At 46.2% G+C, this 19,071-nt stretch overlaps 1 protein-coding gene across 1 annotated transcript in view; it reads right to left on the reverse strand.

Moving 5' to 3' along the window:
- LOC148144426 (uncharacterized) overlaps positions 1-19,071 on the reverse strand; it is a 256,117-nt gene that overhangs the window by 142,790 nt on the left and 94,256 nt on the right. Inside the window, exons 7-8 of the mRNA XM_087975326.1 lie at positions 7,843-7,851; positions 2,617-3,195 (exon numbers count right to left, since the gene is read on the reverse strand). Of these exons, the coding sequence (XP_087831452.1) occupies positions 2,617-3,195; positions 7,843-7,851 (588 nt within the window). The remainder of the gene's footprint in view (positions 1-2,616; positions 3,196-7,842; positions 7,852-19,071) is intronic.

Genomic DNA, 19,071 nt, shown 5'->3' on the forward strand with positions numbered 1-19,071 from the left:
CATGGGAAATACGCAGGAAGGGGTTGGGTATGGTTGGGATACTGTTCAGAGGGCCAGAGAGGAATAGATGGGCTGAATGGTCTGCTTCCACATTGTTGGGATTGTATGACCCTCCCCATAAAGGAGCATTTTATCTACATCTATCCTGTCATGCCCCTTTCAGAATTCTACTGGTTTCAGTAAAGGTATGCAGCACAGAAACAGACACTTCGGTCCAATTCGTCCAGGCCGACCAGGATTCCAAACTAAACCAGTCCCACTTGCCTGCATTTGGCCCATATCCCACTAAACCTTTGTATTCATCTACCCATCCAAATGCTGTTTAAACGTTGTAAATGTACTGGCAACTACCACATCGTCAGCAAGTTCATTCCACATACAAAGCCACCCTCTTTCAAAATGTTGCCCCTCCGGTTCCTTTTAAATCTCTCTCCTCACCTTAAGTAATATGCCCCCAAGTTTTGAGTTCCCCGATGCTAAGCAAGAGCCCTTTGTTATTCAGCTTACCTCCACTCCTCATTTTATCAATCTCAATGATGTCAACCCCTCACTTCCTCTCCTCCAGTCCCAGCCTCTCCTTAAAACTCAAACCCTCCAGTCCTGGCAACGTCCTGGTAAATCTTTACCGAACCCTCTGTGATAAGAATACTTCCGATTACAGGGCCATCAGAACTGTACACAGTACTCTGAAAGTGGCCTCACCAACATCCTGTACAACCTCAACATGATGTCCCAACCCCTGTACTCAATGGTGTGAAAATGAATGCTATGCTGCTAAATGCCTTCTTAACTACCCTGTCTATCAGTGATGCAACTTCTAACAAACTATGTACCTGAACACCACTCCCCCCCCCCATGTCTGTCTGTTCTATAACATGACCCAGGGCCCTACCATTATCTGTGCAAGTCCTGCCCTTTCTTGTTTTAGCAAAATGCAACCCCTTGCTTGTATTAATACCTCTCTCACAAATGCTCCCCCTCAGACACACACACACCCAATACTCTCTCAGGCTTATACTCCATCACACTCACACTTTACCAAGCATGTACACACTCTCACGCACAAACTCACATGCACCCACACACAATTCTATGGGGTGAATTTGTATTGGCAGAATTATATTTGCAGATGTATTCAATTTTGCTCAAAAAGCACACAATTTCCAGGCAGTCAATGAATTTGGAAATAGAACCAGTCTGACTCAAGATTGGAATACTGTCAGACTCAATTCTCAGGAAGAAAGTGAGGACTGCAGATGCTGGAGATCAGAGCTGAAAAGGTGTTGCTGGAAAAGCGCAGCAGGTCAGGCAGCATCCAAGTAGCAGTAGAATCGACGTTTCGGGCATGAGCCCTTCTTCAGCCCTTTCCTGAAGAAGGGCTCATTCCCGAAACATCGATTCTCCTGCTCCTTGGATGCTGCCTGACCTGCTGTGCTTTTCCAGCAACACATTTTCAGACTCAATTCTCACACCTTTAAATGCATTGTCTGAGCTGAGATGTCATCTTTTTTATAAAACCTTAAGTCATCTCAAGAATGTGACTTAAGAGATGTTCTGGCAGTTACACATTAATGAACCAAAACCTACACCCATTCGAAGAGATGAAAGACTTGACAGCAATCTAGGCTTGTTCAATATATTCCATCAGTTGCATGATACTGATCTTTTGATATACATTCTGTGTCTTACAATGCGGCTCCACAGCTACCCGATGAAGGAGCAGCACTCAGAAAGCTAGTGCTTCCAAATAAACCTGTTGGACAACAACCTGGTATTGGGTGATTTCTTTTTAACTTTATCAACCCAGACTAATACCGACACCTCCACATCATTTCTAGTGAACACAGCCCACACCTCCTGGTGCTGTCAGTAAACTTTACAATGCTGATGTAACAACACAGTACCTGAAAGATTTACAATTTCTCACGATACTAGCTTCTCATTCACTGCTCCATCTGATACATGACATTGGAAACTCAGTGCAGGAGGCTGAAACGAAGGAGCAGCTTTAAACTAAAAACGTCTTCCAGCTCAAAGCTTTCAATGAGAGTCTGAGCCCGGTGGTAAGTTCAGGTAACCTTTATTGTGACTCAACTTAGTTACATCTTCAGATTCCCCCCTGCAAAAAGGCATAGACAAAGTAGCTGCTTTTTAAACAGCTCAAGATCAAAGCCTACACACACCCCACTGTCTTTACTATTGGGCAGCACCAGGTTGTAATTGGATCCTTGTTACAGCCGTAATCCGGAGGAAGTATTGCCTCACTCAGCAATTTCAACCCATACCCTGTATCCTGGTAAGTTTCTCCCTGCTCATTTGCCAGTGGGGAGAGGGCAGTGTAGAGTCAACCAGACTGCTGTGGGTCTGGAGTCATGTGTAGGCCAGACCGAGTGAAGGATGCAGATGGAACGACTGAATGAATACTCTCCCACAATGGCGGTTCCCTTTCCTAACAAGGGAGAGAGTGAATCAGATGGGGGCTTTCTCCCCCGCACCACCCACTCCCTCTGCCATCTGTCGTGGCGGGATTCGAACCCGGGAGTCCCCAGAACCGGGTTGATATCCAATCGATAATGGCACTTGACCGTCACTCCTTCAATCCCCCTGCGATGGCACGTGAACTCGCTGGTGCTTCCGCAGGTGGGAGGAGCGGGTGAAGCCCTTCCCGCACTGAGAGCAGGTGAACGGCCTCTCCTCGGTGTGGACACGCTGGTGCCTCAGCAGGGAGGAAGATGTGCTGAAGGCCTTCCCACACTCGGGGCAGCTGAAGGGCCTTTCCCCCGTGTGGAACCGCTGGTGGGTCAGCAGGTTGGAGACCTGGGTAAAGGCCTTCCCGCACTCAGGGCAGTTGAAGAGCCTCTCTCCCGTGTGGATCCGCTGGTGGGTCTGGAGGCTGGAGTAATTGCTGAAGGCTTTCCAGCACTCAGAGCAGCTGAAGGGCCTCTCCCCCGTGTGGACCCGCCGGTGGGCCAACAGGCCAGAGAAAAACATGAAGACCTTCCCACAACCTGGGCAGCTGAAGGGCCTTTCCCCCGTGTGGTCCCACTGGTGGGCCAGCAGGTGGGAGTAATGTCTGAAGGCCTTCCCGCAGACAGGGCAGGGGAATGGCCTCTCCCCGGTATGACTGCGCCGATGAGTCTCCAGGGCAGACGGGAAAGGGAAGCCTTTCCCACAGTCGCCACACTTCCACGGTTTCTCCACGGGGCGGGATTCCTCTGGTTTCTCCATGGATGAAGCTTCAGCCGCACACAATCGAATTTCCAGCCCCTCCCTGTCGTGAATTCCTCTTTCCAGGTCTTTTGGTTGCTACACGCTCCACGCACAGTGCGCTGCAACAGTGGGGTCTCTCGTCCAGTCCCAGTGATGCTGAAAACATACTCACTCAGTCAGGAACCAAAAAGCTTTGATCCCTCTCACAGAAATCAGTCGAACATCGTTGCGGTCCTAGTGGACTGAGTGACTGTCAGACATTGACAGCGAAGTGAGGATCGTAAATGCTGGAGAGTCAGTCAAAAAATGTGGCACTGGAGAAGCACAGGGATGTCAGACAGCATCCGAGGAGCAGGAGGGCCAATGTTTTGGGCGTAAGCCCTTCATCTGTTGATTGAGAAACTTCCGCCATCAGATCTTCAAATACGCTGTAAAAAGAGATTACAAAAGCCATCACTATCAGTGCAGGGTAGAAATTCAGAACAAGTAATTCTACTTTCTGTGGAATATTCTTTTGTTGTTCCACAAAATTGAAAGCACCACTCTCTCTCCCCCTCTGTTCTCACTCCGCTCTAACTAATTCCCCGAAGATGCTGATTCAGGATCTTACAGGGGCAGAAAAGCAAAAATGTCAAGACTGACATCTCTCTGAATTTTGGATACTTCCACCTGAAAGTTAATATCTTTCACAACACTGGGATCCTGCTGAGAGTGAGCAGGTCTGATTTTGGGAAGCAAATACAATGTGTGTCAATTCAGGGTGAACCTGCCACGCAGCTTCTTTAGGAACAACCAGACACAAAATGGTTAACATCCCCGGGAAGGGGAAGCAAAATGACACCAGAGAGAAATTGAATATACTGACATGGCAAACATTAGTGGAAAGCTAGAGTCATAGAGGTAGACAGTACAGAAACAGACCCTTCGGTCCAACTCGTCTATACTGACCAGATATCGTAAATCAATCTGGAACCGTTTGCTCACACGTGGCCCATAGCTGGGGTCATCCCCACCCCCCTGTCCTGAGACCTTGATACCTCCAAGCTGACCTTCAAAGGTTCGGTTTTTCCCTCCATTCTTTCCCGGTTGTCTTTTGTAAGTATTGAAAACTTTCCCAATCCTCTGAGTATAGGATTTGGGCAGTTGTGTTGTCGCAGAACAGGACATTGGTTAGGCCACATTTGGAACATTGTGCACAATTCTGGTTTCCTTCCCATCAGTAAGATGTTGTGAAACTTGAAAGGGCTCAGAAACATTTACAAGGATATTGCCAGGGTTGGAGGATTTGAGCTAAAGGGAGGCTAGGGCTGTTTTCCCTGGAGCGTTGGAGGCTAAGGGGTGACCTTATAGAGGTTTATAAAATCATGAAGGGCATGGATAGGATAAATAGGCAAAATGTTTTCCCTGCGGTGGGGGGAAGGGGAGGTCCAGAACAAGAGGGCATAGGTTTAAGGTGAGGGGGGAAAGAAACAAAAGAGATCTGAGGGGTAACCTTTTCACACAAAGGGTAGTAAATGTATAGAATGAGCTGCAGGAGGAAGTGGTGGAGGCTGGTACAATTGCAACATTTAAAAGGCATCTGGATGGGTATATGAATGGGAAGAGTTTGGAGGGATATGGGCTAGGTGCTGGCAGATGGGACTAGATTGCGATGGGATATCTGGTCGGCATGGACAAGTTGGACCGAAGGGTCTGTTTCTATGTTGTATATCTCTATGACTAGTTGGACTTAAGGGTCTGTTTCTGTGCTATATGACTCTGGAACTGTTCTGTACTGGTCTTAAAATCATGTTTTTGCCTTCCCCCACAAACATTCACTTCTTTGTTGTTCAAAAATCAGATGAACTCAGCCTTGAATATATTCAATGACCCCCTAACTGCAGGAAGACATCCCCACTTCTGAACTCAATTCCTCTTGCTCATATACCACTTGCCTTGCTGATTGCTTGCTGCAACTGTCTGACAACTGGCAGTGACTGGTGTAGGAGGACGCTGGGGCTCCTTTGTCCATCCACACATCATTCCAGATGAAGGGCTCGTGCCCAAAAAGCCAACTGTCCTGCTCCTCAGATGCTGCCTAACCTACTGCTCTTCCAGTACCACACTTTTTGACCCTGATCTCCAGCATCTGCAGTTCTCACTTTCTCCACATCCAATTACATCTCCATTTAAACAATGCACTTCCTTTCTACTTTTTTTCCCACAGCAAAGGCTATAACTTCATATTGTGGTACTGCATTTGCCATGTGTTTGCCAGTTGTGGTCTTCTCTATATCGGGGAGAGCGAGCGCAAACTTGGGGAATGGTTCACTGAGCATCATATCTGGGTCCACAGAGCCGACCAGAGTTCCCAGTCACCACCCATTTCAATTCCCCTTCCCACCCCCTTTCTGACATTAGAATCTTTGGCCTCCTCTATTGCCACAACGAATCAAACCGCAAACTGGAGGGACAACACCTCATCTTAATAGAGAAGGAAGTAAGCAATAAATAATAGACCCCTACAGAGTGCTGAGGAAAAAAGGGACCTTACTGTCCAAGTTCAGAGAACCCCAAAGGTATCAGTACAAGTAAAACGGGGAATGAGGAAGGCAGCTGGATGGGTATGTGAATAGGTGGGGTTTAAAGGGATATGGGCCAAGTGCTGATAAATAAGATAGATTAATTTCAGATATCTAGTCAGCATGGACGAGATGGACTGTTTCTGTGCTGTACAGCTCTATGGCCATCCACTTCATTTTGAAATGTTTGCACTACCACTTGGAACATCCTGTTAGGGTTCAGAGAGTGCCAGGTCCTAACATCTCCTTCCTCATGTCTCCTATGTATTTTAAATCAATAATAACATTTGTATGTTCCTGGGTTAGTACTTTAAATACACAGACACATACAAGAAAATCAGAGTTTCTACTCGGTAGAGACAGTGATGATTTATTTCAACTTGCTAACAGGGTATCAGAAGGGGAGGATCTGCAGACAGAAATCTTGGAAGAAATTCCATAACAAGATCTGACAGGGTCACTCAATATCATTGGGGGGTTGAATCTGGAAAGAGAAATCCATTCGACCTGCTTCAAAGAGGAACTACCAGTGAACTGAGCTTTAACTGGTTACACAGAATGAGTGTGTGTGTCCCAGTGAGCTGACAATGGGAAGGAGCTTTAACCAGTTACACAGACAGAGAGGGGCTGGGGCATTTATTTTACCCCTGGAGCATCAGAGCCTGAGGGGTGACCGTAGAGAGGTTTATAAAATCATGAGGGGCATAGATAGGGCAAATAGCCTAGGTCTTTTCCCCCCAGGATGGGGGAGTCGAAAACTAGAAGGCATAGGTTTAAGGTGAGAAGGGAAAGATTTGAAAGGGACCTAAGGGACAACTTTTCATGCAGAGGGTTGTGCATGTATGGAATGAACTGCCAGAGGAAGTGGTGGAGGTGGGTACAATTGCAATGTTTAAGAGGCATTTGGTTGGGTACATGAATAGGAAGGGTTTGGAGGGATATGGCCTGGGTGCTGCCAGGGGGAATTAGATTGGATTGGAATATCTGGTCGGCATGGATGAGTTGGACCGAAGGGTCTGTTTCTGTGCTGGTTCTGGGTTATGCTAATCCCTGTGGCCTTATTCCAGGTGCGATCCATATCTGCAGGCAAGACACGACTGACTCCAGTGTCTCTCTGGTCACCGCCTCTGTACCCCTTGGAACGATTCGGCTCCCTTCTCAGTCCACTTCCACCACATGACCGAAGCAATGATTGATTATGTTCTTGCTCGAACTAATGTTATGCGTGCCTTTCACTCCCAGGAGCGTGCGGCCTACAGCGATGTTCACTCCCTTTCAGCCTCGTCACGGGTAGAGCCTGGTTCGTTGGTGCTCGTCAAGAACTGGACTGGCAAAGGTCTCCAACCTTGTTGGGATGGCCCCTTCCAGGTTTTACCTCTCACCCCTACGGCGGTCACAGTCGCTGGGCGCTCAGCTTGGGTCCAACTGCACCATTATAAATTGATTGACCGCACCAATCAAAAGGGGGGAAAGAGGAGGAGAGAATCCTGGAATCCCAACAAAAGGAGTGGACCCTGTCCATTTGGGTTTTTGAATTTTGCTGTTGTTCTAATGTTAATCTTATTACAGATACTTGAACTAAGAGGAGGGACATGTGGGGGATCGCTTATCTCCACACCTTTCTGATCACATACAACATCCTGACGGGGAACGCCACTAAGTATGGATGCAACCAGGAATGATCAGAGATTATCCACCACCCATGCTGAGGAGATGTCGTCCAGTGCACCGGACCAGGCGCCTTTGACGTGTGGAACGTGATGAAGATTGATTATTGCAATGGACTCTTACATCAGAAAGACCAGATGGTCCAACTGGACAGTAGAAATCAGTGGGAGTTACCATGTCGTTGTCTTTTTTTTTGATTTTACCTGCAGACGCAAGCCTAGTGAGGATAAAAATGATCAACTCAGTAACACCATCCCTTTTTGCAGGTCGGGCCAACTTGAGAAAAGGGAAGTCTGACAGGGGAAACTCCTCAATCCAAACAACTTATTTATACAGGCCCACAGAACTCTCTTCACCCCAGAGGCAGTAGTATGTTACTGCTCTCTATGGGGAGATGACTTACTTGCCCCGTCTCCAGTCCCCGATTCCATTCTATTCATCAGACTTCCTCCTGCCGACCCTGCGAAGAGAAATATCACTTTCCAATACCTCCGGTCTGTGTATACAAACAGCCGGTGTAACACTGGCTGGGGTACAGCAGCCTTATGCGGCACATGGACCTGGAACGGAACCCTTCCCTTGTACATTTATAGGCCTTTTCTCTTTTCAGAATCTGATACTGTCACCAAGACCATGTACAATGGAACTAAGGGAGAGCCCAATGGGAACAGCATTCTGAGGACCATTGTCTCCCATACAGTGCGAGTGCTCGAGTCACTTGGCCCATTTGTTTTTTTACAGAGCTCAAGCAACTCCTCTTGCAAAAAGTTGACCCTTTCCTCCTGTAGACCTGACCAGACCCCCTGCTGTAACATTTCAGGAACCTATTTTGACAAACTCTCCCTAATATACACCAAACCAGACTATTATTTCTTCAGCTAAGGTAAAGCTACCAACTTCCTTGTCCTGGATGGCAAAGATGTCCCTCATAAGGTCACTATCGGAGCCCTTGTTCCCACAACAGTACCTTGTCCTGGCCAGTGGACAAGTTGATGAAACCTACATCTGAGGAGGATGCAGAGGTCAGTCTCAGCCAACCTTGCTCCAACTGGAAGGATCCCAAGGGACTGGGTGACAATACAGGGCACCCGATAGCCTGGAGAATCCAGAGTACCCTGAGGTTGGAAGGATCGGCAGGGGTGACAAGTCAACAGAACCGCAATTCCCTCTTTTACGGCCTGACCTTTTGAGGAAATAAGACTAAAGAGGCTTTGAAACAGAGTAAACTGGGATTATCAGACCTGTGTCTTTACTCTGTGCAGAATCGGTAAGCCTTAGACTATATACTTGCCCAGGAGGGTGAGGTCTGCACCATTGTCCAAGATAAATGCACTATGGGCATTCCCAATCTCACTGGCAATTTTAACTAAGATACAAGAAGAGATCCAGGCATTCCTTGACAGAATGACTGAAGGGACTAGGTGGGGAAACTGCAGATCGGGCTGATGGTACAATTGGCTTATCAATTTAGCTATGTCTGTTTGTCAGTATTGGTATTGTTAGGTATTTAATTGCTAGGCTTATGAGGTCCCTTAGTGATATAGATTTGCCCCAGAAGATGCTCCTTTTACGATCTGATGGCTCACCCACACGTGTCGATGGCGATGATAAATATGACCAGATAAGCTGCGAAGATGGTGGTGCCACTCTAAGGATGTTGATGGCTGGACCACCTTGAAGGGCATTCGTTTGGACTAGCCTTCTCTTTCAGTGATCGCGGTGCAATCAAAGGGAGGAATGAGGGTATGGGCATCTGGGTGAGAAAGTCTATAGCCTTAAAACTTGTCTTTAAACATTCAGACTAAAATGTAATGCTGAATTGTTGAATACATTTACTGCACTAGAAAATAAACCAGCAGGAAGGCTCAGAAAGAGGAGAGAACTTAAAGATAGGGACACCTGGGCTCACCAAGCAATAACAGGATGCTGTGAGGCAATTAAGAACGTTTGCCTCAGCATCGGTGAATCTGTGTGAACAGGACACCAAGTGATAACATTCACAGCCGTTCCCTTGTGAAATTAATGATAGTCTTTGAATCTGACCCTGAAACAAGACTCGGTACTATCCATAGCTGTGTAATTAATGGGTGGAGCTTGTCCATTATAATAGATTCTTACTACCCCTTGCAAGTGGGGCATTCACAAAATAAATCTTTGCAGTCTTGAGAGTTCAAAAGGACACGAGAGAGAGAGACCGTTTTATTGCTGAGGTTGTTGAATCCCGTAGAGAATTAACTCTTAGTGCTTATTTGCTATGGATTGAATTGAATTGCATTTTGGGACTTTATGATGAAAGGTTTTTATTCCAGGTTTCCAAAGAGTATGATCTCCAGGGCAAACCAAGAGAGAGGCTTTACAGGTCTGAGTTCTCAAAGGATTCCCTGGGCCACCTCAAATCTCCACTTTAACATGGGAGGTAGGACAAAATGGCTTCTGCTTGGCTAACTCGGTGGGACTGAGTCAGGCAGATACTCACGACTCAGAACAAACAAGAAACCACAGCCTGATATAAATCCAGTGAAAAAAACTGCAAATGCAGAAGTAACAAATGTGAACCTAACCATCAATCGCAGAAGTAACGGTTTAATCCTAACCACCAGACAGGCAAATACAATTCCAAGAACAGGTTGTCTACAAGAAATTATGATAGATTAGATTATATTCTCTACAGTTTGGAAACAGACCCTTCGGCCCAACCAGTCCACACTGACCCTCCGAAGAGTAACCCACCCAGAACCATTTTTCGTCTGACTAATGCACCTAACACCATGGGCAATTTAGCATGGCCAATCCACCTGACCTGCACATCTTTGGACTGTGGGAGGAAACCGGAGCACCCGGAGGAAACCCACGCAGACACGTGGAGAATGTGCAAACTCCACACAGATGGTCACCCAAGGCTGGAATCGAACCTGGGACCCTGGGGCTGTGAGGCAGTAGTGCTAACCACTGAGCCACCGTGCCGCCCTAGGCTAAGTCAAAAATGCATGAGGACCTTGCGGGATCCGATTGGTTGGTACTATGTGATCATGCTCAATGTCTGACTCTAAACAATGTACATAAGTTCTATACAAATTCTGTAAAAGTTGGCGGATTCTTTTGGCACTCTAGGAGTACTCATCGGTGGCCCAGTGATTAGCGCTGCTGCCTCACAGCACCAGGGGTCCCAGGTTCAATTCCAGCCTCCGGGGGCTGGCTGTGTGGAGTTTGCACATTCTCCCCATGTCTGCATGGGTTTCCTCCAGGTGCTCTGGTTTCCTCCCACAATCCAAAGATGTACAGTTTGGTGAATTGGCCATGCTAAACTGCCCATAATGTTAGGTACATTAGTTAGAGGGAGATGGGTCTGGGTGAGCTACTCTTCAGAGGGTCGGTGTGGACTGGTTGGGCTGAAGGGCCTGTTTCCACACTGTTGGGAATCTAATCTAATCCTTCTGGGCTGATCAGAGTCTACTGACCCGGCTGTATCAAAGAATAAACTATTGCTTGTATGATTGACAAAAGAGTCATTTCCAGGTGTGTTTATTGACCAATCCCAGAAATCCGAATCCGGACAGCAGTCCAGATCATCAGAACAACCAGATAGGAAACGGTTAATGTCCCCAGAATGTGGGGAGCAAAATAAGACACCAAGGCGTTAACACCAACACCAGGGAGAACCTGAACATACAGACGTGACAAACATTAGTGGCAAGCCAGAATCACAAATGTACAGCACAGAAACAGTCCCTTCAGTCCATGCTGACCAGATATCCTAAATCAATCTAGTCCCATTTGCCAGCACTTGGCCCATGTCCCTCTAAATGCTTCCCAACATATACCCATCCAGATACCTTTTAAAGGTTGTAATTGTACCAGTCACCACTTCCTCTGGCAGCTCATTCTTTACACACACCACCCTCTGTATATAGGAGTTGCCCCTGAGGTTTCTTTTAAATCTCAGCCTCACCCTAAACCTATGAGCAATCCCAGATCAAAGATCTTGTCTATTTACCCTCACCATGCCCCACATTATTTTATACAAGGTTGTAGGGTCTCCCCTGTGGGATATAGGTAAAGCAGTGTTACTTCTGCAACCATAATTGCTTCTGCAAAGTAAAAGAACTAACGCCAGGGTATAATTGTTTCAGGGAGAAAGTGAGGTCTGCAGATGCTGGAGATCAAAGTTGAAACTTTATTGCTGGAACAGCACAGCAGGTCAGACAGCATCCAGGGAACAGGAGATTCGACGTTTCGGGCACAGGCCCTTCTTCAGGAATTCCTGAAGAAGGGCCTGTGCCCGAAACGTCGAATCTCCTGTTCCCTGGATGCTGCCTGACCTGCTGTGCTGTTCCAGCAATAAAGTTTCAACTATAATTGTTTCAGCCAAGAGTGGAGTTAACAAGAATGAAAGCTATGTGAAGGAAATATATAATTGCTTTTGTATTAGCTAAAATGTGCATACATGAAATGTGCCTGCAAACAATGGAAGATGTTACAGACAAACAGATAAGGTGCTGTGAGGGGAGGGGGTGTGGGTTAAGCTAGATATGCTCGTACAAACAGTTATAAGCATCTGTTTCCTGCTTCTGCAAAAACAAAAAACACACAATCAAGGAGGTCAGAAGGCTCAGTGTCGGCGAAAAATGGGAGGAAATGTTGCTTTCGCAAACACGGAAGCAGCTGGCAGTGAAAGAGGATATACGTTAACACTTTATTCACGCACAAGGCCGGATAAGGCAAGAAATAGATAAGAGTAATGGGCGCCACCGGGAAAGAATGGAGGGACAAACCGATCTTTTGAGGGTCTGCTCCCTCCCTGGATTCACTCCAGTTGCTACAAGTGACCAATTTCCCCTCCTCCCATCTCTGTCTCCCTCCCAGGATGAAGAGTCGTCCAGAGGGCGGGAGATTCACTTTGAAACTGACAGGGCCACTTCCTTGCTGTGACGTCACAAAGGAACTAGGGGCGGGCCGAGGAAAAGTGACGGTACAGAGCGCGGGGCGAGTCCTTCAGCGGGCCGCCTCACTGCGCATGCGCTGCCCCAGCAGCAGACGGGGAGGACAACTCACTTTCCAAAACCCCTCCCGTCAGAGAATCCCCAGAGTGTGGAAGCAGGCCACTCGGCCTCACCGACCCTCCCAAGGGTCACCAACCCACACCCATTCCCCTACATTTAACCCTGAGTTATGCACCTTACCTGCATATTATGCCTAATTTAGCATGGCCGATCCACCCTAACCTGCACATCCCTGGGCACTATGGGTAGTTTAGCATGGCCAATCCACCCTAACCTGCACATCCCTGGGCACTATGGGTAATTCAGCATGGCCAATCGACTTTAGATTAGGTACTGGAAAAGCACAGCAGTTCAGGCAGCAACCGAGGAGCAGAACAATCGATATTTCGGGCAAAAGCCCTTCATCAGCAATAGAGGCAGTGTGCCTGCAGGGTGGTGAGATAAATGAGAGGGAGAGGGGGGTGGGTGGAAAGTAATATAGAGTACAATAGGTGAATAGGGGTAGGGATGAAGGTGATAGGTCAGACAGGACGGTGGAGTGGCCTGTTCGGATCCGAACTCTGCTTGGTTAAAGGTGGTCCAGAGTCCGTGTAGGATGAGTTGGTTACAGAGGCAGGCACTGAGGAAGCAAATGTGGCTGTGGTAGCGAGTCTGTTTCAGGACATGGTTGAAGAGCTTCAGGGCAGAGGAAATGACCTGGGAGTTGCAGTGGGAGAGGGACTCCCTGAGATTCTTGTAGAGAGAGGAGGAAAACCTCTTCAAGGCAGGCATCCTTGCAAGAGGATTCACTGTAGGGTTAAAATCAACTCGGTAAAAACAAGGACTGCAGATACTAGAAACCAGATTCTAGAATCACACAACTCCAGGTTGTAGTCCAACAAGCTTCTTTGGAAGCAGTAACTTTTGGAGTGCTGCCTCTTCATCAGGTGGTTGTGGAGGATAAGATCCTAAGACACAATTTAGAGCAAAACATTCCAGTGTCCTGCCACTGAAATGGTATATTGAACAAACCTGGATTGTTAAGTCTTCCACCTTTCCAAATAGGTTGCAGGTCTCATTACAATGTAAATCCCAGAATTTCTTGTTGTCACCTTTGAGATAACAAGGTTTTATAGCAAAAGCTCACATCTCAGCTCAGACAATGCATTAAAGGTGTGAGGTCAGAGTCTGCCTGTATCCCAAACTTGAGTCAGACTGGTTCTATTTCCAAAGTCAAATTTACAAACTATTACATGTATTGACTGCCTGCAGATTTTTGCTTTAAAAAATGCACATAGAATGTATCTGCAAATATACATCCCCACACACACACACACAAACAAGTTTGTTGGGTGAATTTATACTTGCAGAATTATCTTACTTTGCTCAAAAACTGCATGAATCCATGTAAGATTCTGTAAATCAGTTTAACCATTGGGCCACAGACAGTCGCACACAGGGGAGCTCACACCTTCAATACATTATCTGGACTGACGCAACACCAATTGGTAAAGTTCACTTGAGGATTTAACTATTTTAAAAGGTTTTGTGATTTACATTTGAAAGAACTGAATCTATCATGGTCATTCGAACAGATGAGAGACTTAACAAACAATCCAGGTCTTTTTCAATATATAATTTCAGTTACATCACACTATAAACTGTTGCGATAAATTCTGTGTCTTACAATTTTATATTCCACAATCTCCTGATGAAGGAGCTGCACTCCGAAAGCTACTGCTTCCAATTAAACTTGTTGGACAGAATTCCTCAAGTAGGGCACCATAAGAGTCCTGGGAGACCCCTATTTCTTGTTTACTTCATAATGAACAAACATTAAGCACGATCGCCTATTTATTTCTAATTTTGTTTCATTTTTCTTGTTTTATTCCCTGCGATGATGTGGGAGAATTGTTAGATTTGGGTCAGCCATTTGGTCACATATTAAAGCCTGGAAACCATTTTGAATCTCAGCTTAGTGCCTGCTTGCTAAAGCTTGTGTTTCCCAGGCTCAGCGGAGACGGTTGGCCTTGCAGCTGTACTGCTTCCCGATAAACAAATTCTTTCCTGACATGGGGCTTTAATTCCATCCCCCACAGTTGGCGAGTCAGGCAGTTAATTCCCTGGTCCTCTCAGGTCACCAGCCGATATCCTTTGAGAGATGAAATATAGAGGGTGGTTGCTGCTTTTGTTGTGTCCAAAATAAAGAGGAAAGCTGGCCAGGAACAAAAGTGCTATTAGAAATGTTGATACAATTCTCACTAAACAGCCACAAGATACTAGTGAGAGGACTCAACAGGGTCCTGGCGTCTGGATGTAATACTGCTGAGAGCACTTGTGCTTTACAAAGTTAATAAAAATCAATTTGCTTACCCCAGGGTTTTGAGAGGTGAAACCCTATTTGATAAGCCCTGGACCCACACTGAGGTCCGTGGCATGCTTCAAGATGCCCCCAATCTGTTCGAGTGCCCAACATTAGTTTTAATTGGCGAGTAGAAATCTGAAGTATAATTGCTCGCTTCAGGATGTCCAGACTTGAGTGAATTTGGCATACAGGACACATTGGGCAACCATTAAAGACTCCGTTGTATTTCCCCGGGTTGTAGACTCATGCAGAGACACAAACAACTTGTGTTGAAAACAGTGTTTGATTTGCAAATGGAACAGCTGAGAGGGATTTAGAGTTTGCACACTTGGTTAAGCAGCAATGTGTCACAGCCAGGATTTATGAGGCTCAACTCCCTAACTTGGGCTGTTCTGGAATGTGAGTGCCTCATTAGCCTTGGAAGGAAGGAAGGACTAAACAAAAGCTGACAAACTGAGATATGAAGAAAGTTGGAAAATGTTACAGAGAGACACACACAGGCAGAAGTTTGCAGGAAAGTTAACACTTCATAATCTGGTTTCAATGCACATTAGCCTGGGTATGGTACTGATATCACAGGGGCCTCAAGGGTAATCCCTCAATACTCAAACCAAAATGTGGGTGACCTCTGCCGGACTGGATTGTGTTCATTCTGCCTATTTCAGTTGATGATGGTCATTATTGTTAACACTCACAAACCTGGTGGTACCCAGATTTTCAGAAAGCAGCTAGGAAAAGATCTGAAGCGTGTTTAATTTGTAAACAAACAAGATGCATACTCTAAGAGGGATGCCCTGTGTTTGTTCACCACCTCCTTGCCTGGTCGGCCTTTTTTAATTGTCTACAGCTTGCTTATATAGAATCACCTCGTGTACATTGTTATGAATATTGTCTAATAAGAGTAGATGTATTTAGTAGATGAATCAAAACCACCTCAATGACTGAAACAGCTGACACTGGATTGTTGGACAAATGGGAAATATTTGCATCAGTTAACCAAAACAATTCAAAGTTTACAGTCACGGATACGTCAAGTCGAAGAATTAGGAGCGGGGCATATTGGAGCCTGCTTCCTCGGGCAGAGAATTCCGCAGATACACTACTCTCTGGGAAAAGCAGCAGCCCTCACTTCCTCCTCCTCATCTCTGTCCTAAACCTACTCCCCCAAAGCTTGAGGCCTAGTCCCAGCCAAGAGCAGAAATGACTGGATAGGGTGGGGCTTCATCCTCTCAGTGCAATGAATTCCCACTTTAGACGAAAATCCCGGATATACTCACTTAGTTGCTTGCTGTCTCACAAATGAAAGATTTCATTGTAACTTCTTCCGGTCCCAGTAAGGGCAAAACATCTTTGAAAGCTGCTCTGAAAACCCAGTCTTCAGAACCACATTTCTGTTTTCACCGAAGACAGTTAGAGTCATACACCACACAAACAGATCCTTCAGCCCAACTCGTCTCTGCCAACCATATATCCGAAATCAATCTGTTCCATTTGCCAGCATGTGGCCCATATTCCTTAAAACCCTTCCTATTCATATACCCATCTAGATGCAGAGGGATGTGGGCCAAATGTTAGCAAATGGGACAAGATTAATTTTGGATATCTGGTCGGCATGGACGAGTTGTACCAAAGGGTCTGTTTCCGTGCTATATGACTCTAATCTTCTTCGGTGAAAGCAGAGGTGTGATTGTGAAGGCTGGAGTTTCAGAGCAGCTTTCAAAGATGTTTTGCCCTTAATGGGAGCAGAAGAAGTTACAATGAAGTATTGCATTTGTGAGAAAGCAACTGAGTGAGTAACTACATCCGGGATTTTGATGGAAGGTGGGAATTTGTTGCACTGTGGGGATGAAGCCCTACCCTATCCAGTCATTTCTGCTGCTGGATGAGACCAGGCCTCAAGATTTGGAGGAGCAGATTTAGGACCGAGATGAGGAGGAACTGCTTTTCCCAGAGAGTAGTGAATTTATGGAATTATCTGCCCATAGAAGCAGTAGAGGCATTTTCACTCAGAGAGACCTTGGAGTGCAGGTTCATAGTTCCTTGAAAGTGTAGTCACATGTCAATAGGATAGTGAAGATGGCGTTTGGTATGCTTTCTTTTATTGGTCAGAGTATTGAGTACAGGAGTCATGTTGTGGCTGCACAGGACATTGGTTAGGCCACTGTTGGAATATTGCGTGCAATTCTGGTCTCCTTCATGTCGGAAAGATGTTGTGAAACTTGAAAGGGTTCAGAAAAGATGTACAAGGATGTTGCCAGGGTTGGAAGATTTGAGCTATAAGGAGACACTGAACACGCTGGCGCTGTTTTCCCTGGAGTGTCAGAGGCTGAAGGGTGACCGTATAGTGGTTTATAAAATCATAAAGGGGCATGGATAGGATAAATAGACAAAATCTTTTCGCTGGGGTGGGGGAGTCCAGAACTAGAGGGCATAGGTTTAGGGTGAGAAAGGAAAGATATGAAAGAGACCAAAGGGGCAACTTTTTCACAAAGGCTGGTGTGTGTATGGAATGATCTGCCAGAGGAAGTTGTGGAGACTGGTGCAATTGCAACATTTAAGAGGCATTTGGATGGGTATATGAATAGGAAGGGTTTGGAGAGATATCATTTGGGTGCTGGCAGGTGGGACAAGATTGGGTTGGGATATCTGGTCGGCATGGGACGGGTTGGACCAAAGGGTCTGTTTCCATGCTGTACATCACTATGATTCTAAACTCAATACACAGTTGAATGGGTATTTGCAATGGTAGGGGAATGGAAGGGTAGTTGGGACAATGCAGGGAGGAGGAGCTGAGTTGATGGATAGATCAGCCCTGATCTTAATGAATGGTGGAGCAGGCTGGATGGGCCAAATGGCCTATTCCTGCTTCTATTACTATGAAACTATAACCCTGCATTTCCCATGGCTAACCCACCTAACCTGCATATCCCTGGACATGCTGGGCAATTTAGCCTGGCCAATCCAAATCAAGGCCAGTGAGCAATGTAGTGATGTGGAAAATGAACATCAGAGAACGATAGAAAGGGACAAGGGGAGTAAATGTACCAGCAGTCAAAACTGGATTTTAAAGGTCACAAGAATTGAAACTAAAAACAGTGTGTCTGAATGTGTGCTGCATTGTAACAAAAGTGAATGAATTGACTGCACACATTGAAGAGAATAATTATGATCGGAGACTCCTTACAGAGACATGGCTTCAGGATGACAAGGATTGGATCCTGAATATCGAGGGGATAGTCAGATGGGAAGTGAGGTAAAGGTGGAGGGTTGGCACTGCTAATCAAAGCACTGACCACAGGGTAGTCTGGTGTCCGCTCTGATTTCAGGTCCTGATTTCTCTATCCTCTGTTGATCTCCCTGTTTCCCTATTACACCTTCTGGAACAATAAAACATTCAGTCAATCAAGCCCCAACCCACAATCTCCCAAGCCTGTAACCACCCAGGCACAGAGTGTAGTCATAACAGGGAATTAAACAAGAAAAATGAAACAAAATTAGAAATAAATAGGTGCTTATGCTTAGTGTTTGTTCATTCGGAAGTAAACTAGAAATAGGGCTCTCCCAGGATTCTCATGGTGCCCGACTTGGGGAATTTTGTCTCCCTTCCATCTAACTATTAGCACCCAGCTATGATTTACAACAATATTTACACCAACAGAAATAAAGCATCTGTTATCAAATAGGCAGAGATATACTGATGTAGATTTTTTTTTCTCTTTCATGCAAACACACACACGTCCATGGGAGTGAATTTGTATGTGCAGGTTCGGTGGGGGGGGGGGGGGGGGGGGGGGGGGGGAGGGGGGGGGGGGTTGGCTATGCCAAATTACCCATAGTGCCCAGGGATGTGCAGGTTAGGTGGGAATTGGCCATGCCAAATTACCCATAGTGCCCAGGGATGTGCAGGTTAGGGGGGAATTGGCCATGCCAAATTACCCATAGTGCCCAGGGATGTGCAGGTTAGGGGGGAATTGGCCATGCCAAATTACCCATAGTGCCCAGGGGTGTGCAGGTTGGGGGGGATTTGAAAACTTTCCCAGTTCTGAGTATTGGAGTTGGAAGGTTACGTTGTGCACTCTCCAGGACATTTGTTTGGCTACTTTTGGAGTATTGTGTGCATTTTTGTCTCTCTGCTAGAGGAAGGATGTTGTGAAACCTGAAAAGATTCAGATAAGATTGACAAGGATGTTGTCAGGGTTTGAGCTGAACAGAGTGGAGCTGTTTTCTGTCGAGCGCCAAAGGCTGAGGGTGACCCTACAAACGTTTATAAAATCATGAGGTGCATGGA

The sequence above is a fragment of the Chiloscyllium plagiosum genome, unplaced genomic scaffold (assembly GCF_037043375.1).
Source record: "Chiloscyllium plagiosum isolate Xiang-an unplaced genomic scaffold, Cpla_swu_hap1 HiC_scaffold_27, whole genome shotgun sequence".
In the NCBI taxonomy this organism is placed as follows: domain Eukaryota; kingdom Metazoa; phylum Chordata; class Chondrichthyes; order Orectolobiformes; family Hemiscylliidae; genus Chiloscyllium; species Chiloscyllium plagiosum.